Here is a 24,824-nt window from a genome sequence, read left to right as displayed (position 1 = left end):
TCCACAATATGATGGTTTGTACTGGTTCTGTTCACAATTTAAGTCTCCTGGGGGCAACCAGACGTGGTCTCCCTCTCACTGTGCTTAGAGAGGCATCAGCTTCACCTCACTGATGATCCCCAACAAGGGTGAAACACGTGTATGGGGTTGCTGGTGGTACTCTTGTTCAGGTTGGAATTGCCATTGCATTTCGGTGCTGGACTGCCCCTGGGCAGGACAAAGACTGATATGCAAATGGATATTTCCCATCTGTGAAAGGCACAGTGAGTAAAAGCAGTGGCTGCGAACTCTCAAGTGGTTAATAACCACTGAACAGGTTATCAGGCCTTGTTCTGTCGAGAGAGGGGCGCCCGCTACCTTTGCAAACTAAATTTCAAGGAACCTGGGATTGGTAACCCTAGGTCTCCTGGGGGCAACCAGACGTGGTCTCCCTCTCACTGTGCTTAGAGAGGCATCAGCTTCACCTCACTGATGATCCCCAACAAGGGTGAAACACGTGTATGGGGTTGCTGGTGGTACTCTTGTTCAGGTTGGAATTGCCATTGCATTTCGGTGCTGGACTGCCCCTGGGCAGGACAAAGACTGATATGCAAATGGTAATTTCCCATCTGTGAAAGGCACAGTGAGTAAAAGCAGTGGCTGCAAACTCTCAAGTGGTTAATAACCACTGAACAGGTTATCACGCCTTGTTCTGTCGAGAGAGGGGCGCCCGCTACCTTTGCAAACACAATTTAAGACAAGTAAAGTCAATGGTGACTCAAGATGCCCTGGGAGACAGTAGTCAGTCCCAGGGTATGGAGTCTATGTTTGGGGGTCACTATGACACCCCTGTGTTACTGCACTGAGTGTGCTCTGTAACACACTTACCAAAAACACATGCAAACCTATGGAGTAAAAGACCCCATAGCCCATAAAACACATTACAAAGTCAAAGGATATCTCAAATCATGTCTAAGAGTGGGACAAAAAGAGTCTCACTCATAGCAGGAGAAAAAAATAAACCCCAAAAATCCAGCAAAGCTGCTGGAGGACTCACTAGTTTTGGGAAATTAGCCTTAAGAAAGAATTCTCCCTAACAATCCTTTCTCTGCTAATATGGTCGTGAGTCGGACTGAGGCTTCACTGCACCTTTCCCATCTCACTGCACACAATTATGTACTCTACATACTGAATTATTGCACTCTGCAGCTGTACATTACCCAGGTCCATCTGAATGACCCTGTTAATAGAGTGGGAATCACAGTACCCCTGGGGCAAATGAGTATGTTTCAGGCGGATATTTGTATACGGAAAGGAAGCCAAATCATGTGAGTCCTCAAGAAGGGGAATTGAAACTTGTTTTTTCGATCTATAACTGTAAAATATTTAGTCTTAGATGGGATATTACACAATATCGTAGCAGGATCTGTGTTACATGGGGTCTCAAATGACACCAATATTCCTTGCTTCATTAAAGTGGAAATGGTCTTGAATATACCTTCATCCGCTTCTCGCGACATGGGATATTGTTTTGCTTGTGGCAAAATTGTTCCTGATTTAAGCTTGATTTTAACTGCTCCTACTCCTTTCAATAGGCCCACGTCATATGGACTGGTGGTCCATAAAATACTTGGCAGTTTCTCCAAATCTTCCTGGAAAAATTAGTTTCTTTTTTACTATTGACATTCTCTGCTATATTTCTCTGCTCTCCACTTTAATCCAATAAGTGAGACATATGATAAACACTAATTCATGATCCGAATAATCATCCCTAAAGAGCTCTTTGTTAACCTATTTCCTTCACTGAGGACTCTCCCTGCTCTCCATCCTCTCCCCTCCTTATCTGTTCCATGGACACCCACTCGTTCCTCTCTGACCACTGCTGCTTCTAGCTCTAAAGGGATAACCTGTCCTCCATGATCCATAAGTATTTCTGAACTGAACAAAAACTCTTCAGGTATTCTCAATATTTTACCTACCAACTTGGGTAACCATGATAACATTTTTGTATCTAAAGGGACTCCTTGCAATGCTTTCTGGCCTGTAAAAGCTAATATGAATATCTTCATATTCATGTAATGTACCCTGGAGTGGAGCACGCTATTCCTTCATCAGTTAAAGACATTGGGCCTCATTCTAAATGGTGCCGTTAAGGTTACCAGCGGGTTTGCCTGCCGGAGCCACCATGCCCGACAGGTCTGACCCTGCCGAGCACAGCTGCTACGGTAGGCAGACCCGTCACGGAAGCACCGGCACCATCAACAATGGTGCCAGTGCTTCAGTGGTCCCCATTCCCATAGATTCCCATATGACTCTGTGAATCGGGACTTAAAATGTGCCTTTCCGGGCCACCGGTGTTGTAATCCCCTGGTGTTACCGGGAAGTCAGGTGCTGGTAAATATTTACGGGTCCGGCATCAGCCCGCAAGTATCACCGGCACGGTTACTGGCGGACCCGTAATGAGGCCCATTGTCATATTTTGTCATTAAGTCACGTCCTAATATATTAACTGGTGTCTGCTGAGAATATAATAATGGCATTGACCTGTTGTGTTCTCCTATAGAGATTAGCATTTTGTGGGGGCGTGGTCTGGAGCTCATGCTGTAAGGCTGCGTTTACATCGAGCTCTAGCATACATCCTACGATGATTCTACAAACGGCGCTTATTAGTCTGTTTTCCTATACCTAGCTTGTAGAGATAATTGTCTCGCAATCTCTACTGACTGGATCGAGTGAGTTTGGGCATACCTTAGGCTACGGAGAAGCTGAAAGACTGACTCAAAGTTGGATGAGTGCACAAGAAAATAAAGTAGGCAAGGTGGCGGCTTACACGCGCAGCACCACTCTGCAGAAGCTGCGCCAAAGGAAACCTGAGCAGCAAATGAAGGAGACTGGCGGTCGTGGAAAACGGTGCACTGGAGCAACTACAGGTGCACTCCCTTGTGCCCTGAGGTTTCCCGGGCACTAGCGGAGCTGCACTTCGCATATTGCTGACGCACGCCTCGGCACAAGTACCGGCAACCTCCTTGAGAGACTGCCCGAGGCCTGGGTGTGCGACAGAGCTTGGTGGGCCCCACTGCCTGTGGGAGCGGCGTGAGGACGCTGAATCTGCGACCGAAGACCAGCGGCTTCATAGGTATGAGATGCTGAAGGAAGAGGTACCACGTCGTAAAGACGAGCAGTAAATGAATTAGCCAGGAGCCCGGTTGCCATAGCAGAATCCATAAACTAACAAGCTGCATAGGGTGACAAAACAGCGGGCTCCCCCTGTACTGCAGATAATTGTAAGAACCCTGAACTTATGAACATAAAGACTGCCTGAAAAGTTGCGCAGGAGACCGCGCACATGAACAAATTGATCTGCACCTTCCAGTTGGCGGGTGCTTGCCAGAGATAAAAGGGAACCTGCTGAGTAAACGGGGGACCCCATTAGCTAATTGAGCACTAGTGCAGGGCTTACCTGCTTATTACGAAGCCGGAAGCAAGGTGGTCTCTGTAGGAATGCGAAGCGCAGCTAGGAGGTGAAACGGCAGACTGTAAGTTCTCCGTGGAACGCATGTGAGAAGGAAGCAACAACGTCCACCTCTGCGGTAAAAATCCCTCTCTCTTTCCGCTGAGCAAAGCTCAGACTGCACCCACTAGCACGTAAGGCAGGCCTCTGAAGCCGACACAGCCAGAAAGTGCCTAATACATGACGACTATGGACTACTGAAAACAAAGCTACTGCGGTCTAGCTGATCATTACGGTGAGTGGCTGTGCCAGCGCTCTTCGAACAGACGTTTGGCTGGTTGTGGGGCTCTACCCTTGATGAGCCTACCAGCATTTAATGAACTACAGGGTAATCCTGTTTCACCGGTGAGCAGTGCCCCCTGTCAGGACCAGACAAGCTCATCCCAACTTGCTAATCACTAGTGCAAGCGCCACCTATTTGTAAAGCCCAAGTACGATAGAATTCTTTGGGCCTCAGACCCCAGAGAGCAGCCCACTCCGGAGATATACCCCACCTCAACGCATAGGGATTGCGGTCACTCCCAAGTGGAGGTAGTGCAGGGCTACAGGCGACAAGACACCAGAACAATGAGTAAATTATTGCGGCAGACAGCTACACCACGCCATGCTCACACAGACCAGCGATCTTAATAGAAATCTGAGAGGCAACAAAGACGGGACCCACTGAGTGCACCACTGAGGCACATCGACGTTCAGACAAGCAGCAACTGCCTAGGCAGACGATATGCCCGCTACAAAGAGCAAACAGAAAGGCAATATAATGGACTTCTTTGCAGGACTTGGGAAGATACAGGTACCAACAGCAGCAGGAAGTGGTTCAGGAATAATGAACACGGAAGCCCGCTCAGATTCACAAGAAGACAAGGGGCCTCATTACAACCCTGGCGTTAAGGGGTTAACGGCGCCGTAAAAGGCTGCGGCGCCGTTAAACCCTTAACGCCAGATTCACACTTTAACGCCTGCTTTTTGCAGGCGTTAAAGTCCATCCCGCTAAGGGACCTTGGTGCTAATTACGGCACTGTAATTTATGGTGCCGTAATTAGCGCCTTCCCCATTCCCATTGAGCCCTATGGGCCAAAAATGGGAATGGGGAAGGGGCCATGGTGACTGGGGATTTACCGCCCCGCCAACCTTAGAATGGGGCGGTAAATCCGCCATCCACCATGGCGGAATCCGGCATGGACCATTGTGCTAATAGCACCATGGTCCAACGCCAGGGTTGTAATGAGGCCAAAGGTGCTAGCAGCGATTGCAGCCCTAAGAACCTTGCTAGAACACACAATAGATGAGGTTAAAATAGATGTACAACTACTACGTCAAATGTGCAAACTCTGGCAGAGCGAGTCTCGAACACAGAGGAACAGCTAAAAGAAACCACTGCCACAGACCTAACTGTCAGGCTGAAAATGCTGGAAACTAAAAATCGCTGCCTTGAGCAGAGGGCTGAAACCGCAGAAATAATGTCAGGGTTCTTGGCATACCAGAGGACACAGAGGGCAGAGACCCTACGACCTATATCGAAAACCTGTTGCTGCAGGAAGTTGGCTCGGGCAGCTGTCACAAGGATTTGCAGTAGAGTGAGTGCCCCGATCTCTCCAAAAGAAGGCCCCTCCTGGGTCACACCCCTGCCCGATTATAGCCAGAATACTGAATTTTGGTTACAGAGGTACTGCTGCAGTTCTCCAGAGATAGTGGAGAGATTGAGCGCAGTGGCTCAAAAGTAGCCATCTACCTGGATTATACCCCCTAGTGCAGCAGCAATGGAACCGATTAATTACAGTTAAAGCAAGGCTCCAGAAGAAAGGAAGAAGATGCATGCTCACGTATCCCACAAGACTTAGAGTGATGTATGGTGGCAGATCAAGGTTCTTTGAAACCCCAGAGGCAGTAACGATGCGGGTAGAACACAACAATCTGGACACGTATGAAGACTCTGAGAATCAGGGGACAAAGGCCATGGCCATTTAGATGAAGTTAAAATACTGGGGAGACGCAGTATATGGGACCCCTTGCTCTTAAGCATGCAAGAGGTGTACTCACATGAGTCGATGGCTCACTACCATTTCAGTTCCTGAGCTGTGATAGTGATGCTGAGGGAAGATACGTTATCCTTAAGGGGTTTATAGGCAGCGTGGGGGTAGTTGTAGTTGATTCCTATTTTCCAAACCATGTTATGCTGGCACACATGCAAACACTGACAGCCTGGATAACCCCCCACAGGAATGCCTTCTTTAAATGGGGCGCAGATTTTAACTGCGTGTGTGACGACATAACACAAGACGGGTCTATACCGCTTCGGCCTCAAACCTCCCCAGCGACAACAGCCCTCAATACAGCACTGATGGAACTAGTCTTAGCAGATGTATGGCAGGAGATTCACCCAGACCGGAGGGAATACTCCATTTACTCCTCTCCACACGACCTTCACACGAGGCTAGATTACATCTTTCTGAGTACTGAACACCTATAGACTATTGCTAGCGCAGGATCTATGGCCCGTGTAATATCAGACCACTCCCGCCCCCTCGTTGTGCTGTGGAACTGTGCAGTCCCACGTACTCCGGTCCCGACGTAGCACATGCCTACCAATGCACTGTTAGGCCTGGCCTTTAGAGAACAACTTAGAGAAACATTGGCACTTTTCCTCGAAGAAAACATTGGCAGCGTAGACAGATGGGGCTAGTCTGGGAAACCCTAAAGGTGGTCACTAGAGGAGAAGTTATCGCAGGGGCTGGAGGTGTTCGGAGACAGCTAAAAGCGGAGCTCAAGGCTCTAGAAAGTGAAGTGAGGGTATTTTTTTAATTTTTTATTGTGTATATAGTTTAATAAACTTGAACATATTCTTAGATAAAAATGATTTGAAAGAAAAAGAACATCACATCCTTAATTCTTATACAGCAGGAAGTTATTACAGCAAAGAAAAGAAATTACTAAAATAGAAAAATTATTTCCACATGTTAACAATATCAAAATTATATAAAAAGGATATCGAGCAACAGTATATAACACAGTTGCATATCCTTAGTAAAATACCAATACAGAACAATTCATCTAACACGGCCCATTTGTAGTGGTAGTAAAAAGAAATTCATTAGGCATCAATCGAATCCCAAGGCACAAATCACACACAAATGGATCCTATATTCATCACATATATATGAGATATATTCAATTTAGGAGCAAAGGCTTTTCCTTCCTCCAAAAGTCTCACGTCACTTTCAAATTTCTGTAGTTGCTTATTTACACATTTCCATACTTGTGTTATAGCGATGATTCTACTACGACTATATCCAGAGAAACATTTTAACCAGAAGTATTCATGGGTTATATTATCCAGATCTTTTACAAATTTAGAATAGTAATATGCATAGATGGATTTCATCAATGGGCAATTTGTAAGCACATGTCTTGCTGTCTCTCTTTCTAACTTATTACAGCAAAGTCTGCAGGTTCTTTCGTGAGCTGGCATTCCAATCTATGCCCCTTTGACTTCAGGGACATCAAGACGATTAAGACGGATGTTCATGAAGAACCTCCACGTTCTCAGGGATGGAAGGGGCTTTAGATATTCTTGAGGCTCCTTATAATTAAAAGAAGTGAGGGTATTGGAAAAGATGCAACCTACAGAGAGAGTCGCTGAGCGAACCCTTAGGGAAGCCCGTCTCGACCATCAAACCCCTTGGGAGCGATTATCCAAGTTTGACTACACCGCCAGTTCTGCCTGCACACACAGAAGGGCACAAGACAGGGAGGCTCCTTGCCTGGCTATGCCGCAGGGAACACCCCAGAACATCGATCACTCTCTTGAGAGACGAATGTGGGGAACCATGGAGGGCGCAATCAGCAATCAATGATGTATTTGCCACTTATTATGCCGCACTATATAGCCATAAAACCTGCGTCCACACAGATGACATAGCATAGGCCTTCACTGAAATTAAGCTCTCTTTGCTCACTGCCAGCTAACGAGAACTCTCAGACCAACCGTTCACCTTAGAAGAACTAGTGATGCAATTACTGCTACCGGCTCGGGAAAGACGCCGGCAGAGTATGGCCTCCCTGCAGAGTTTTACAAAAGCACAGTAGCCCCGACACTCTTGAAAGTCTTTGAGGAGACCTTTGAAACAGGGACACTTCTGGACACCATGAGAGAAACATGGATAGGTCCCATTCTTAAACCGGGGAAACCTGCAGATATGTGTGACTCATACAGACCATTGGCTATGCTCAATTACGATGTAAAACTGTTGACGACAATGTTGGCATCCCGACTACGAGATGCATATCAACACTAATACATGTGGACGAAACCGGTTATGTCCTGGATCGCAACACTACTTTCAACTTACGCAGGTTACAACATGTAATTTAACAGACAAAGGGCGGCCAAAGCAAAACATAGTAGCATCACTAAATGCAGTTAAAGCTTTTGATTCTGTCTATTGGGAATGAATGGAGGCTGCATTAAAGAGTTTTGGGTTTGGGCCACATTTCAGAAGATGGGTCAAGATACTTAACACTTCCCCCACCTCTAGAGTCAGAATGGGGCAACATGTATCCAAACTATGGTACATTCAGAGAGGGACCCACCAAGAGTGCCCTCTCTCTCTCCAATGCTCTATTCGCTAGCACCAGAAACTATTGCTGTATACCTTAGGCAGGACTACCTCAAGGCTGGGATACGTATAGGAGATACCACTCGCCTACTCTCATTGTACGCTGACGATGTGTTGCATTACCTGACCCAACCACACCACAACCTCCCCTGATACTTGAAATATTAGGCAACTTTGCAAGGCTCTCTGGGATCACATTCAATCAATACGATCATGTCTTTCCCCCTGGCAGGGCTAATTGACACTAAGCTAACCTTAACCACGGACTGGGGATTGAAGTGGGAGCACGTTTCCTTGAGGTACCTGGGCATAAGGGGTGCGCACACTCCGGAACAAACACATGCTCTAAACACACAGAGCGGTGCAGGGAATTAAAAGATCAATGGTATTTTGGTCCCGTCAACCTCTCTCACTTATGGGCAGGGTGGCCGTTAAAAAGATGATCATAGCATAGTACCACGTTTGTTATACGTATTCATAAATGTCACGTATTATATTACAGCTCCCTTCTTTCTGGATTTACAAGTCATACTAAGAACCTTTTTATGGCGTCCCGAGAGGCATAGACTGTCCACAACTGTTAGGGAAAATTCTCTGTTTAGGCTGAATTTCCTAACCTAGTGAGTCCCCCAGCAGCTTTGCTGGATTTCTGGAGTTTGTTTTTTTCCATCCTGCCAAGAGTGAGACTGTTTTCCTCCCACTCTTGGACATGAATGTGTGTAATTCCTTTGAATGTCAATGTGTTCTATGGGCTATGGGGTCTTTTACTCCATAGGGTCTCATATGTTTTTCTATGTGTGTTACACCGCACCCTACGTGCCGTAACACTGGGGCGTCCTAGCGGACCTCCACCATAGACTCCATACCCGGGGACTGACTACTGTCTCCCCGGGCATGTAAAGTCACCATTGGCTTTACTAGACCTAAATTTACTAACAGAACTAGTACCAACCATCTTATTGTGGACGTGCTAGTAGGGGTAATTCGATTACTCCTAGATCTGTTATTCGAGGGGGCACTGTCCCGTCCCCCCTCGTCGAGTTTTGACTGGTGGCAGTGGAAACTACTTGTTATGTTCGACCCCGAACATAACCCTATGGGATTCGTCCCATTGTTGGAGATTGATACTTTTCCTCGTTAATCTCGAACGTACCACCGGTCTACTTATATTAAATAAGTTTATCGGATGGTATTTTCTGCCAGAACTCGGTTTTTAAAATGGCGTCTGTGTTAGTCTCTGTGACTCCTAAACCAAAGGTTGAGCCCTTTGTTCCACTTTTGGCGGGCCTCTGTACAGAGACCTTCCAAAGTGGTGCCATTCTGTCTGGGTTGCCGCAGGGGTGTGGGAGGGGGTTTAGGCACCCTGGACCGAGTTGCCTTGCCAACTCCGGTCGCACTCTGGTGTGATTGGCCCAAGTGGTGAGCCTCTCCGCTCACCACTTAGCATGTGTTGATTGACAGCTAGGCTGAATGAATGGGGGTTTTCTGCATGGAAGCAGGGCTTTTGGGACTGGATTTTCAGAAGTCGCCACAGGACCGAAGAATCCGACGAGGGTAACGCTGAGCCGACCTGCACGACGACACCTCCGGTGGAGCCCTGCGGAACCGACTCACCACTTCCCGACGACAGAGGAGCTCTCCCTGCCGGAGAGTCTCTTCCCCTGACTGGTGGGAACAACCAGTCCCCTTTGCTTTTTCTTCGCCTCAGGACGCAGTGGTCTAATTGCCCGTGCAGAGCACCTCGGCAACCGGATAGCCACTACCCCTGTGCCACAACCAAAAGGTGGTGCCTTGTGACGGAGCACTCCGCGGCTGGTCTCTACCCTGGTGGTGCACCGGACTTCACTTTTCTTCGACGACGAGATCATCTCTACTCTTGGCAAAGACCCGACGTGCATCCACCACCAGGAACAACTGCCCCCGCCGGAGCTGTCTCTCCACAAACAAGGTACCGTTTCCGCCTGGCTTCCCTTTCGATCGGTTCGAGTGAGGTGTCTTAATCCTCTCCTTTCCGTTGGGTCGCCTCCAAGCTTTCTCACGTATTGTTCTGAACTGGTTCAATCTGCCGATAACAATTTGCTACAAAGACTCGAACGCATTTCCACTAGAGACTTTTTGGGACATATCGCCTTGCCTCTCTCTGAGTGGGCCTGGCCTATGAACTTTATGATCTATTGTGGTTCTTGCCTTCTTGCCTTGCATTTTTCCCGTGAAGTATTGAACTGTGTTGATTTCGTAATCTGCTTATTTTTCTCTCCCGTCCTAACTAATATTAGAGTGCCATCTAGGTTGAGGCATACACCTCTGTCTGCAAAAAAGTGATGCTGGTACAACCTAGACTTGTCGAAATATTGTTAGAGGGATTGATCGTTTGTTCTTCGTAGAGTAATTGTGATTGAAGTGTTTGCCGTGATAGTGCCATAGTGTTTTCCATAGATGTTTCGTTATAAATAAATACCTTAATATCTTTACACTAAGCCTCGTTGCGTGTTTGCTTGTCTTACTGTGAAGAATTGCCCTATTTTGTACACTCCACATACTGCTTAACTCTTCTTGAGGGAAGTCTGACTGCTCAGCCACAGCTACCAAGTGAATCTGTGTGGTACAGACTGCTACCAAGTGGGGTTACTGCCAAACACCTGTAGTCCTAAATCTTTTGCAGTGGTCCCAGAGGGAACTGCACAGGTTTCCGCCTAACAACAACAATACTGTCACTCCCCTTTGAGCAAGGCGGAATACAGTTACCAAAACTAGAATACTATCTGGTAGCTCCACTTAGCTTCACTGCCAAAGGGTTAGCACACAAACCTAACACAGTACATACTTTGCTAGGGGCCCTGATTCGTCCTGTGCGATTGCGAGATGCTCTTTGGCACGCACTGAGCAGGCAGATACTCCACCCGCTACTACTGACACTAGGCAGACCAGTCTGGCGGCAAACTATGAGAATCCTGAAGCTCGCACACCCATATTCCCCTCACAGATCTATATTGGTGAGTACACCGTGGGACTCTCAGGAGTCTACAGTAGCACGATGCTGGGTGGATGTTGGAATTGGAACGTGGGGGATATGTACGAGAGTGGCATTTAAAGAGAATTTCCAGACCTCACTGAAAAGGAAGGTCTCCCAGGAAGGCAGTTTTTAAGGTATAGCAGATAACTAAATTTGCTAAACGTGTCTGGCCGGATTGGCCAACGGAACCCCATCCAAATACACTCCTTACATTTATGTACGAATTAGGAAACGAATGGAGACCGTTATCTAGAGTATACAAGGCACTAGTTGAAAGCACAATCATTGACCAAGTAAAACTCAGGGTGGGATGGGAGGCAGATCTGGGAGAAGATTTCATGGATAAACAGTGGATGTGGGCGCTCAGCCATGGTAAACACGTCTCACGCGGTTCTGACTTCTCCAGGTCAATGTCCTATATCTTACATATCTGACCCAGGCCAGGGATGCCAAATTTAGTAAGGTTGCGACATCCAACTGTCTTAGATGTGGTCAGGCTGATGGCCATATAATGCACATGTTCTGGGAATGTGACCCTGTGCAAGTTTTGGACAAGAATTAAATGCACCTGCGATGGTGCAGGGATCGCCAGATACAAATGGACACCACAAGAATGCATACTGGGAATGTAAACTTGAAAGAGTAAACACAAGCATATCTCCAGCAGGTTCATGGACTTAGCCTGTATACTGGGCAAGAGGTGTATAGCCATGACTTGGAAATCGAGTAGGGGTCCACAGTATGAGATATGGCTGAAAGAAATAGAAAGCTGGAACACAGCTGAGACGTCGGCATGGGGACACGCCATAAATGTACATGGAGGTGTGGTGGAGCTCCTTTTTTGAAGCATGGAAGGAACTGGTTCACACTGCTCTCTACTCTTCTGGCGACAAATCACCATGAACTGCCTTAGAGGAGATTGGGATTTGTATTAGCCTTTACTGTAAAGTTTGTCATCTGTGGAGCATACTACACACCCTCCCTTTTCAAACAGACTTCAACTTTCAAATATTAATGCCCTGCATGCAATGAGAAGCAATACGGATTGAGAACACCAGGATATGCACTATACTAATGAAATTAGTTTTTTTTGGTTGGTTCATTTATTTTATTTTCCTTTCCCACTTCTCCTTAATAATGGCTCCCTCAGCCCCCCACTCTACCACCACCCTTCCCCTTGTTGTTCTGTTGTTTCTACTGTTGAAGCTTATTGGCCTGTCGTACTATAAAGTATGAGCTTACAACTAGATGTATAAATGTCGTGTAATCACTGTATTTGAATTAGAAAAATGGCAATACATTTTATTTTTTTTCAGATTGGCAATTTGTCTGTAAAAGCAACTAAACTCATCGCATAATAAAATCCCTGCACATTCATGGCAATGCCTGACATTGGGTATTTTTCCTCCTGGACATAGGAACAAGTTGCTCCAGTGTCTACAAGGAACGAAAATATCTTGCCTTCTATACTTACCTTGACCCTTGGTTCCTCTTGGGGAATTATGTACCATTGATGGTACTGAACACATCACGTCGCTCTGTGGGCTGTCTATTTTGTGGATATAAATTCATCCCTGTACCTGTGATCCTCTTACCACAGTCACAGAGGGTCATTACGACCTAGGCGTTAAGGGGTTAACGTAGCCGGAAAAGGTTGGGTTGCCGTTAACCCCTTAACGCCTTACTACGAGGTCCCTTTGCGGCTTCCGACCTTAACGGCTGGTCTGGACCATCCATTAAGGTAGGGACCCACAAAGGGACCTTGAAGGTAATTACGGTACCGCAATTTGCGGTACCGTAATTACCGCCTTCCCCTTTCCCATTGAGCCCTATGGGGGCAAAACTGGGAATGGGGAAGGGCCAATGGTAAATGGGGAATTACCGCCCCGGCAACCTTGGAATGGGGTGGTTAATTCCCCATTTCACCATGGCGGAATCGTTAAGTTACCGGCGTTAACCATGCCGCTAATAGCGCCATTGGTTAACGCCGGGGTTGCAATGAGGGCCACACTCTCTAGTGTGGGTGATTCTGGTATTTCTACATTTGTGGTCCATTGTGATACCATTGCCTATTGTGTATGTGCTTGCTGAGTCTGTATCTGTTGTGCTTGCATAGGCACTTGCTGTGGTTGCCCTTGTGGTGATTGCATTTGTAATGGAGCTTGCTGCTGTTGCGGTGTATGTGCCTGATTCCGTGTGTGATCTTGGGCATAATATTCCTGTGGTTCTGTATTATTTTGTGTAACATAACCCATCCCCCCTATTGGAGCTTGCCAATTTTGCTGCATGCCCCCTCTACTTCTACATGGTCTGGCTATGTATCCCAACCTCCCACAATGCCAACATTGTTGCTGTTGTCTGCCATTAAATGCTCCTCCCTGAGGGTTCTGAAATCCACCTCGTTGTCCTCCCCTATGTCCATTCCCTCTTCATCTTGGCTGAAAATGGTGCCCACTCTGATCCATAGGGTATAATGCATTATTTTTCTGCACTGGTCGCATCTCTTGTGTCGCCACACCTTCCTTTCTCCAGCATGGGGTCTGGCATGGATTCACATGCTCATGAATATTCCCCATCGTCAGGCTGGGAACCCTTGATGACGAAAAAATCAGTTTTTCACTTCTGAACTGTCTTTCTCCTAACAACCAATCGCTGGTCTCTAGGTCATACTCCCCCCCCCCCCCAGCCAATGACTGTCCTCTACCTTAGCCCCTTCTCTGGCAGCCATCTTCAGATTCTTACCGCACGTTCAAGTGTTGGGAGTCCTTGTGGTATAGCTCTCAAACTTTTACTGCGTTTTGCGATTTTTCCTAAGGGTTTTGCTCTATTGATCCACCTTCCGATTAACGGGGATCCATTTTCGGATTCTCCAGCGCCTCATCAAGGGCAAATTTCATTGAGTTTCTTCTTGGAGGATTCCAGAAGCTTCTTCAAGGCCTACGCCGCGTGGACATGGCAGATGTAAAGAAGGACTCGGCACCTCTCTTCAAGGTTTGCCCCGGCTGCAACCTATGGAATGTCTTTTTGGACGACAGACATTCCATGTGCCTTTACTGCCTGCACTCGGACCCGGCGCACATGGAGGATGACTGTGCGTCTTGTAAGGAGATGGTACCCTGCATGCTGAACGACCGACACAGGCGTCTCAACGAGTGGCTGCAGGTCAAGGCCCCTGCTCTCGGTGAGTCCCGGCAGCATGCCTCCCCTGCCCAGAAGAAGGTTGAGCGGTCTTCTAAGACCTTTGAGGGCGCCCCTCCCACGGGGGCCCAACATAAGGTTAAGAACCGCAAGTCCACTGCCACCGGGAGCGCCGTTGGGATGGACTCTGCAGCTGCCAGGCCGAGTACAGCGTCTCCAGTACCTTCGACCACGAGCCAACTCAAGTTATTCTAAGAAGAGGAAGTCGGACCATCAGGACAAGCTCCTGGAGAAGACCCAGACAGGCCCTACTGAGAAGGCCAAAGGGGAGTGGGGCTCAGACCCTCCCCCCTAAGGTGAAGGCCTCGGCCTCAACCAAGGATGTGAAGGCCCAGGTACATCTGACAAAGGCCCCCACCAGGAGGAGTGGTGGCGTCCCTCACGAAGGCCGCTGAGGTGGATCCGCAGGGCACAGCCCCAAAGTCGAGAGTATCCCTGCCTGACGGGAGGAAGTCCTCTTTTCAACCCATTGAAAAGACACCGGAGAAGATGATGCCTATCATTTCCCCAAAACCATTTCCCTTGGTCGCAGAGAAGGGGGGGCACGGTAGCCCCTCAGGGCTCGGATATCTCCTCTGAGGAGGAGCATACCAACCTCCAGGAGGAATGTTGCGTCGAGAGCAGGCCCTATGGTAAGGATCCCGACGAGGGCGAAGACGAAGATGACGACGAGGAGCAACTGTGCATTGAGGGCTTGGAGGACCGGCCTAAGCCGCAACCGCCCTCGCCTCCGTCGCCGCATCCTCAGCAACCACCTGGAGACGTCTCGGTGGACATTCTCACTGCTCTGCATGCCCTATGCTCGAAGATCTGGAAGAGGAGGCATCTCGTGTGGAAGACCCCGCCCGCGGCACCCAGACCATCGGAGAAACCGCCATCCAAGTAGAGGAAAGTTCACCCTCCACCTCCTTTCCACCCTTCGCCTTTCTTCCCCCTCCCCCCCAAGGGACGATACGGATCCGGACACGGCAACGATGGCACAGGCACAGATGACAGCGGATTGGGGGATCTCCCATCTCCGCCGCCCAGATCTTCACTGCCCGACGACATAGGCTTGTTCCACGCAATGATCTTGAGAGCCTTGGAGCTGTTCCAGCTTGTCCATGAGAAAGGGAAGAAGAAAGAGGGTTTCCTTTACCAGCGCCGCAAGACGAAGAGGAAGACCGTACTTTCAATCCCGCTCTTTGATGACATTTTGGGATGAAAGGTTGCCCCTCATGAAGAACCCTTCCTTGGCCCCGGGGAAGAGGGACCGCTATGAGAAGAAATGCAGGGTGCCGGACTCTGCGCCCAAGTGCTTACGGTCCCAGCTGTCCCTGGACTCTGTGATTTTGGTTGCGGCCAAGAAGAAATCTTTGGGCGCCTCCTCTTCGGTGGCATCCTGCCCCCCCCTGGACAGTGAGGGGAAGAAGTTGGATGCCATGGGGCGAAGAGTTATCACGTCAGCAGCGACGACCATCAAGGCCGCAAACGCCCTCGCCATTGTGGCACATTTTATGACAGGGAGCTTTGGTTCAAGATTGCTCCCCTCCTGGATTTCCTTCCTGATGACAAGGGGGTGGAAGCTTTGGAGATCCTACAGGAAGGTGATATTGCATCGGACCACGCCATTACGGAGGCCACGGACATCGCCGACACAGGGTTTCCACCAAATGGGCAACAGCATTTGACTTTGGTGGGGTTGGCTTCGGGCCACTAATTTCCACCAGGACGTTCAGTCAAAGGTGTTGGACATGCCCTTCGACAGGGACAATTTGTTCGGGAAGACTGTGGACGAGTCTCCTCAGGCCATCAAGGCGGACACTGAGACGGTTCGTGCCTAGGCCACACTTCAGCAATGGCTGCTGTGCTTTTGGACCTCCGGAGGGAAGTCCCAGGGTTCTTCCAAAGAATTTGGGGGAGGTGCTTCGTCCTACCGCCAACCCTTCCGCTCATCGGCACAGGGGACCTACAGGGGACCTACAGGGGGCGGGCCAAATCTGGAGGAGGATGTCATCGCCAAGGCACCCAGGGCACCGCTTTGACGTCAAAACAGGATTGAACCGACCGTGGCGTCGGGGGCCCCCACCCGAGCACCCCGGTGGGAGGCCACCTGGTGAACTTCGTCAGTGTGTGGAAGACCCTCTCCACTGACTGTTGGGTGCTGGATGCTTTCGCCCACAGACACACCCTAGAGTTCCAACGGAAGTGCCCCCGTATACCACCAGTGGTCCCTCAGCTTCTGCGGGAGGTGCGGGCCATGCTAAAAAAGGGTGCGATAGAATTCGTCCCAAAGAGGCTGCGGGGTCTGGAGTGTAATCTCGTTACTTCCTCGTCAAAAAGAAGACCTGGACCTCCGCTGTTGGAACAAGTACATCCAAGTCTCAAAAGTTTCGGATGGTGACTCTTCAGCATGTGCTAGGACAGCTGGAAGAGGGGGATTTTCTATCGTCGCCTATTTCCACATCCCCATACACAAGGGCCACCGCAAGTTCCAACGCTTCATGGTTCAAGGCCCCTCCCTTCGGATTGAAGTCAGCGCCAAGGGTTTTCAACAAGTGCCTGGCGCTGGTGGCGGCGCAGCTGCGTCTACAAGGGATCCACCTCTACCCATACCTGGACAACTGGCTCATCTGGGCAAGCTCAAAGGACATCGCCATCAAACACACCGCGAGGACCGTCCAACTCCTGGCGGATCTGGGGTTCTCAGTGAACTATGCAAAGTCCTGCTTGATTCCATCGCAGGACACGCAGTGTCTGGGAGCCCGACTCAACACAGTGTCGTGTCTGGTGTCTCTGTCGAAGGAGAGGATAGTGGTCATCTTGGGCAAGGTCCAACAGCTGTTGGCCCTGAAGATCGCAAGCGTGAGGTCCATCAAGTCCCTGCTTGGCATGATGTCGTCATGCATATACCTCATTCGGCTGTGCAGGCTACGGATGCGTCCACTGGATACAAGTGTCAGGAAGCTTTGAGGACAAGATCACACTCGACAAGAGTTTCCGTCGAGCGATAGTGGGGGGTCCGCAGGCGTGGATTTCCAGACTTCACCTCATCAGGAGACGGTCACGACGGACGCCTCCCTGGAAGGATGGGGAACACACATCGGAAGTCTTCATGCAAGAGACCTGTGGCTACCAGAGGAGAAGACGTTGCACATCAATGTGTTGGAGCTGCGGGCAGTGTTTTGCGCCCTCAAGTCCTTCCTTCCGTCCCTCAAGGGCAAGGTGGTACGGGTCTTCACGGACAACACCACCACAATGTTCTACATCAGGAAGCAGGGGGAAACCAGACCCCGGCGCTCTCCTGTTCCATCTGGCAGGAGGGAAGAACACTGTCGCCGACTCTCTCAGCAGGGAGCTGCGCTCTTGCCATGAGTGGGAATTTCGGCAGGACCAAGTGGATCACCTGTTCCGCAGATGGGGCAATCCCCAGATCTATCTGTTTGTGACGGCGGCGAACACCAAGTGACGTAGGTTCACCAGCAGGTATCCCCAGCCGGGGAGCATGGGGGATGTGTTCTCTTTCCCCTGGGACGGCCTGTTTCTGTATGCGTTCCCTCTGTTGCCGTTGCTTCTTCGATTAGTCAATCAACTCAGACGGTCCCGGTGCAGGATGATTCTCATCGCACCTGCGTGGCCGAGACAGATATGGTACCCAGACTTTCTGGACATGTCAGCATGCCCTATAGTCAAGGTCCGGCAGTTGCAGATCTTCCCACCAGGGAAGGAGGCGCAATTCTGCACCACGACCCAGGATCGCTGAACCTGACGGCCTGGCTCCTGCGGTGTTAGAGTTCAGAAGCTACGATCTCCCAGCGGATTGCAAGGAGGTGCTCGCCAAAGCCAGAGCTTCATCTACTCTCAAATGCTATGGGCACAAATGGAAGAGGTTCGCCGTTTGGTGCCGTACTCAAAAGATCGACCCTCTACGAGTTACTGCTCCGCAGGTGCTTCCATTTTTATGGTCGATGGCCAAGGCAGGACTGTCCCACGCTTCCATCAAAGTTCATCTGACGGCTATCTCCCGCTACAAAAGATTTTCTGGATGATCATCCTTATGGTCGCATCGATTGGTCAAGGAGTTCGTCAAAGGACTATTTTGCTCTTCCCGCTTGTGAAGGCTCCGGCCCCGGTGTGGGAGCTCAATGTGGTGCTGACTAGGCTCATGGGTCCTCCGGTCGAGCCTATGCATTCGGCACACTGTAATTTTTGTCGTGGAAAACAGATTTTCTGGTGGCCATCACCTTCGCACGATGAGTGGGAGAGATCCAGGCCCTCTCTGGTAAACCACCTTATTTGTCATTCTTCAAGACGAGGGTAGTGCTACTGACGCACCCCTCCTTCATGCCCAAGGTGCCAGCGGACTTTCATCTAAACGAGCACTTAGTGTTACCTGTATTCTTCCCGTCACCGGCTGAGAGGACTTTGCACTCGCTGGATGAGGCTAGAGCGCTGAAGTTCTATTTGGACCGCACAAAGAGTTTCCGGAAGACCGCGCAACTTTTTGTGAACTTTGGCCCTGTAAACCATGATAAGGCCCTCTCCAAGGCTTCCATTTCCAGGTGGCTCTCCAGCTGCATCACCCATTGTCACCGGTTGGCAAACCGACCGTTGCCTGGCCGTCCAAGAGCCCACTCGACTAGAGCAATCCCTGCAACTACTGCGTTTCTGTCAAGTGTGCCCCTGCTTGACATCTGCAGGGCTTCTACATGGAGGTCGACGCACACCTTCACCAAGTTCTACTGCGTTGACAGGGATTCCAGGGAGGAGTCCAGAGTCGGCTCAGCAGTGCTGCGCAACCTGTTTGCTTCAAGGTGAGCCTGGTGAGGAGGTAAGAGATGCTTAATGTTGAGCCTTGCCACCTCCTGTGGTTGTGCATGTGTGTACTGCTATGTATTCTTTATTCATGAGCATGTGAATCCATGCCAGACCCCATGCTGGAGAAGGACCTGTAACTGTTGTTCTCTAGCATGGGTCTGGCATGGATTCACATGCGAACCCTCCCGACTACCCCTGTGCGACTCTTCTCTTGGTCCTACTGCCACTTTACGTGCTACCAAATTTGAAGATAGCTGCCAGAGGAGGGGCTTAGGTAGAGGGCAGTCATTGACTGGGGGCAGTAAAACCCAGAGACCAGTGATTGGTTGTTAGGAGAAATACAGTCCAGAAGTGAAACAGAAACTGATTTTTTCTTTACCGAGGATTCCCAGCCTGACGGGGAATATTCATGAGCATGTGAATCCATGCTAGACCCATGCTGGAGAACAACACGTACAGGTAAGTAACCTGTTCCTTCTCGTTAATATTGCTCCTTCTATAGTAGTTTTGACAATTCTTTGTGAACTAACTTCTCTTCCTCCTGCTTTCTACACTCTGCTTTCTTCTTCTTCACTTGTAACAATCCGCAATGGTGCATGATGGTCAATTGTATTTCCCGCCATGGCTTTGCTTTCATCCCTACCGGTTTCCTCATCTGCTGTTGCACTGGCTTGGACAGTCCCTGACATAAAATGTGGTAAAATAATGCCACTTTTTATCCCACAGTTCCCTTATCTCAAGACGCCATCTCTCTTGAATATCTGATGCGTCGGAATTTTGTACTCTGAACACCCCCATACATCTGCTCAACAATTATTAAATGGTGCTCCATCGTGTCGTGCAGTCACACCTGCATGACCTGCTCGCTTCCAAATCTTGTCAGCCCTCTCCACTAGAATGGCTGCTAGCAGGCTTTTTATGTCACATGTAGCTAACGTCGTCCTTTCTAGCTCATGAATCCATTTTCCCGCATCTGAATTCAAACCAGGTAATTGACATTTTAAATTATCCTTATCCATTTGTGGACACGGAATGTATTGTGGTCGTCCTCCACCTTTCTCTAATAATGGGAATAGTGAAAACCCTGATCCATAATTATACCCACCTACGCTTTGTGTTTTCCAGGTGGGGATAGTCTCGCGCATTTGTCTCTGTCCTGGTTCTGACCTTAATCTGCTTACATAAGGCAGGGATACATCCCCAACACTGTGTGACCATACTTGTGGTCGCCCAGTGTATGGTGTCGATTCTGGTATTTTTTTTCTTTCTGGTCCTCTAGGTCTGACCATTTTACCCTTTTCTCTAGACTCAAATCTTTCAAAAAAACACCTGGCCCTCTCTTCGCGCTTTCTCATTTTCTTCCCTTTCTTCATCTGACATTATTATGCCTGAGCTTGTATGATTTTCATCCTTTTCCTCATCAAGATCTAGTCTACTTAAAGATGGCGCTCTATGCTTCTCTGTTAATGCATCACCTGACCTTCCTCCGGTTTCCCTTCAACATTCTCTTGGGTTTTATTCCAATCTTTGTCTCATTTGCCTATATAAATCCCCAATGCTCTTCCCTATGATCGCTTCATGTTCGTCAGCCCATGTCTGTATTCTCGGTATCCCTTGCAACTCCCTGCAGGGCTGTAGTGCCCTCTCTCTTCAAGTCGTTATTGTGCTTCGATCTGCACTATACGTCTATTTAAATAGCTCTATCTCATCATCCTTAAGTCCGCTACTTCCCTTCGTCTTATCTCTTTTCTCTTCTTCCTCTTGCCTTCTTTGCAGCCTGTGTACTTGCATTCTTTTTATTTCCTCTTACCTCTTCTCTTCTAGTATCCTTTTCTTTTCCTGCCTCGTTCCTTCTTTATTCTTCCTTTCACTTCCTCCTTTTCCTTCTCTTTATATGTTCTTTCTTTTCACGCTCTTCATTTTTCTCGAACCCCATCAATGCCCTTATCTAACTTAAGTAATATCTGTCCTCCCATCCATTCTGTACTATAGTTAATTCCTTAGTCTCATCTTTCACATCCCTTTTGTCTCCTTGATTCTTCCTCTATCTCTTCTCTCATAATGCTCTTTACTTTCATCGTGTGTTGGCATATATTACTCTCCTCCATGTTGTCCTCACTGTTAGAAGTGGGGGCCTCGTATGTCAGATTAACATACCCTGCTGCTGCTTTCAATTCCTTTAAAGGATAAAATCCTTGTTCCTCAGTATCTGTGCTCGTGTTTTGAGAAGGGGAAAGTGGAGTTTTTTCAGGACTGGAAAGAGGAGCCAAAGGTGTTATATCCTCCTTTATGCTGATAAAGCATCCACTTCTTCTGAGGCGGATCTTCTTTCTCGGTCTGTTACATTTTCTAGAACTCTAAAATGTCCAACCTTTACTGTAACTTCTTCCCGTTTTATGTAGCATGCAAATATGTTGTCATATGTCGCAATACTGTTTTTGACAATGAACCCTCTTGAGACCACAGCATGAGTGATTTATTAGTCATGCCTCTGACCCACTCTGCATGATACTGTCTTATCTTGGGTGTATATCTTGGTAGTGTCCTGAATAAGTGTAAATGATGAGTGTCCCCCATGATGACAAGCCGATCTCGACTGTCAATACTTATCAGATATTTTATTCCTTTATTTATTTTATCAAGTATACCACACTGATTAGTTTGAGCATGCACATCAATCACCGCTAATTATTACCCAAAAGACTATTTTTTATCCACTTTAAAAATCTATGCAATTATATTCTTTTTATTCCTTGGTTTTCACTGTATCAATTTTAACTCTCGTTGTTTTATCGTTGATATTTTAAGACTCTTTGATTGGCATCAATCTCTTGATTTAAAAATCTGATGATCACCTTAATTATTTACTATCGTTTTATATCTCCTAATCTAGACACAATAAAAGTTGTATACTGACATATTTATAACCTCATACACATGTGCACATTAAAATTTTCTGCGTACGCCTTTCTTTACTATCTCTAGTAATGATCTCTCGTCTCACTTTTTACCTCATTTTGGAGTTTGATACGCACTCTTCTTTTTGGCCTTGTCTAAGAAATCTTTATAGAGTTTTAGTGCGTCCCGTAGACCCCTCTTGGAACCCGGAACCTAGGGACCCATTCCTCTTCCTTCAAATCCCCCAAAGTCATGTTACTTCTATACATATATTTACAATACAGTCCCTCCCCCTATTTTTGCCACCTTCGATGTTCTACTTGACTCAGCTCGAGTCCCTCGGCATCGACTCTTCCCCAATTGACCAGTCCACAGAGTACCTGCGGGGACCGGACAGGAATTTTGTCAAAGGGACACCTTCTCATATGTGTGTTTATGCACCGATCTCCACAGGAAGCTCCACGGTTTTCTCGGCCTCGGTCGATTAGATCAGAACCATCCGCACTTCTACCAAAATGTGCTATAGCACCTTGAAGCATCTCACGTGCTAGATGTAATTACCAATAATAGTCTCGGACCCAAATAACCGGACAGAATCAAAAATGATGGCAAAATACTACTTTATTATTAGCATAAAAATAAAGTAGGGCAAATGTGATTATACAAAGCCTTCATACCTCGATATGCGTTGTCCTATGTGGCAAACTGTAAAACCTAATAAAGGGAGGGATTGGTTAAGGGAACATATGTAACTATAGTATATGTGTTAATAACTTCATTGGCTGCCCCTTATCTGGTGGGCACACATTAAACCACCTCTAAATACATAGAATACTAATTATAGTGGAAAGATGGCAGCAGGTTGATTGTTGCACCATTGTATAGCATGTTGCTGCATAGACCCTCTGATTGGTTGGCACGCACGCACGTAAGCAAAACGAAATCAGGTGCCGAGAGGAACGTCTGACTACTCCCCACTTTCCCAATTAGTCCATTTCATTGGTGAGGCCCCAAGCCAAGGCTGCTCCTTTGTAGTTGACCTTGAAGCCTGTTGTCTGTTCTGGGGCATTCAAGTGAATGTAGGCACACCATTATCTTTGTTTGGGCGTAATGAATAGCCCTTGTTTTCGACTTCTGAATCCTGTGAGAGGAGACCACAAATATCTTCATCTCAACCTTCTATTTACTGCTATTTGATTCAGTTGAGCTGGGGGTCATTACCCTTCTTGGCATCTGGAGACTTGCTCACTCCATCTTGCATATGTTCTCCACATCCATAATTGTCCCATACTTGGCTCTTGTGGATGTTTTCTTTGTTGCTTAAACTAAGAGAAATATGTCTTACGTACATGGCTTATCCTTTTGACTCACCTTGTTCCTTGCAATTGTTCCTTGAAATAGCATTCTTGATCCCAGGCCAATAGACTACTCTTTATTCCTCACATAAAGCTGTTTTTCCAGCGTCTCCTGACTCTGCAGCCCTGGTCTGTCTCTGAGGTAGCTTGATTGGTTTCAATACGAGACTGACGGCCATCTTTCCTTCATGGCCACTCTAGCCACGTTATGTTCTCCTCTACAGCAAGCTTCTATATGTCTCATCTACCTTGCGGTTCTGCATATATACACTTACTTTTTAGCAGGTTACTTTATCTTCGTTGCATATATGATTTCTTCATATTCGATTGCATGTTTCTCTTGTTACTTCAGTTACATCTTTATTCTTGAGTATTTGCATTTCGTTTCAGTGTGTCTCAGTATCTTTCCTCTATGACGTCACTCTGGTCTTGTCAGATTTCACTTCTAGCTCTATGATGTCCAATGGGTGTGCAGACATCAGACTCCCCTACTTTTATAGAAATAAAACCATGGTATATTAATAATACATTTCGTCACAACATTATTTTCAATGAAATAGATTTTTTAAACTTCAGAAATACAGTGTTTTATAGCTGCTTCAAAGCATAGAACATTTTGTCTTTCTGTCAGAGAAGGCTTGTGTAGACCCGTCACCTGAAAGACCTGTTTCACTTTCTACAATGAAATTTGAAATTAAATTTGCTTTAATCAGTCACGGGTAGACTTGGACCTTCTTGGAACTCCTCAGGTGGACCACCCCACTGCAGTGCTTTTGGAGAATACTCTTGGGGCAGATATGACCCTAGATGGGAGCACATTGCATTGGAGGTTCTGGTTTTTCATCTCTTACTAATTTCCCTTAATGTCCATTTAATATAAATGTAAATGGTGCACCCCGTGACCACACATTTTGTTTTTACTCAACAGGAAAACCTCCCTGACAAATATTGTTGTCATCATGTGTCAATACACTCTAGATTTCTTTTATTGAAATGATCACAATACATGAAATGTTTTTGTTTCACATCCAAGAGGATGATGTACCCTATGGCTGTCACGATCAGGAAACTAGGACAACAAGGCTCACCTGGTACAGGTGTGAAAGCAATGTGGAATTACCGGAAATCAGAACATTTGTATGTTTACAACAGGACAACCTTTTGTGTTTTGAAACTTAAATGTGTGTGCTTTGTAACACTAGAGTAACGCACATCTCCTCCTTCAATACCAGCGACTAACCAATAGTCCACAGTTTGTATGTTGTGATGTCATACTTAAGATTTTATTTACTTATTTAACAGTGTTGGGTGTAAAAGAGGAAGAAACCTCTGATGGCGATGACGATCAGGACAGTACAAGGATGCAAATCGCCAGCAGTTCCACAGGTGAGTGCATAACGTGTTATCATTAAAAGCCAGGAGAGCGAAAAGATATTTACTTGTAATACTATTCTTCC

At 47.5% G+C, this 24,824-nt stretch overlaps 1 protein-coding gene across 4 annotated transcripts in view; it reads left to right on the top strand.

Annotated features, from left to right (window-relative positions):
* Window positions 1-24,824, top strand: part of LOC138489330 (zinc finger protein 271-like) — a 115,623-nt gene that overhangs the window by 38,871 nt on the left and 51,928 nt on the right. For all 4 annotated transcript variants that reach the window (XM_069617030.1, XM_069617031.1, XM_069617032.1 and 1 more), the window contains one exon: window positions 24,670-24,753. In XM_069617030.1, the coding sequence (XP_069473131.1) occupies window positions 24,670-24,753 (84 nt within the window). The remainder of the gene's footprint in view (window positions 1-24,669; window positions 24,754-24,824) is intronic.

This window comes from Ambystoma mexicanum, chromosome 9, assembly GCF_040938575.1.
Source record: "Ambystoma mexicanum isolate Mex_15411 chromosome 9, UKY_AmexF1_1, whole genome shotgun sequence".
In the NCBI taxonomy this organism is placed as follows: domain Eukaryota; kingdom Metazoa; phylum Chordata; class Amphibia; order Caudata; family Ambystomatidae; genus Ambystoma; species Ambystoma mexicanum.
Note: the sequence above shows the minus strand (reverse complement) of the source record. Positions and strands in the feature narration are given on the sequence as shown.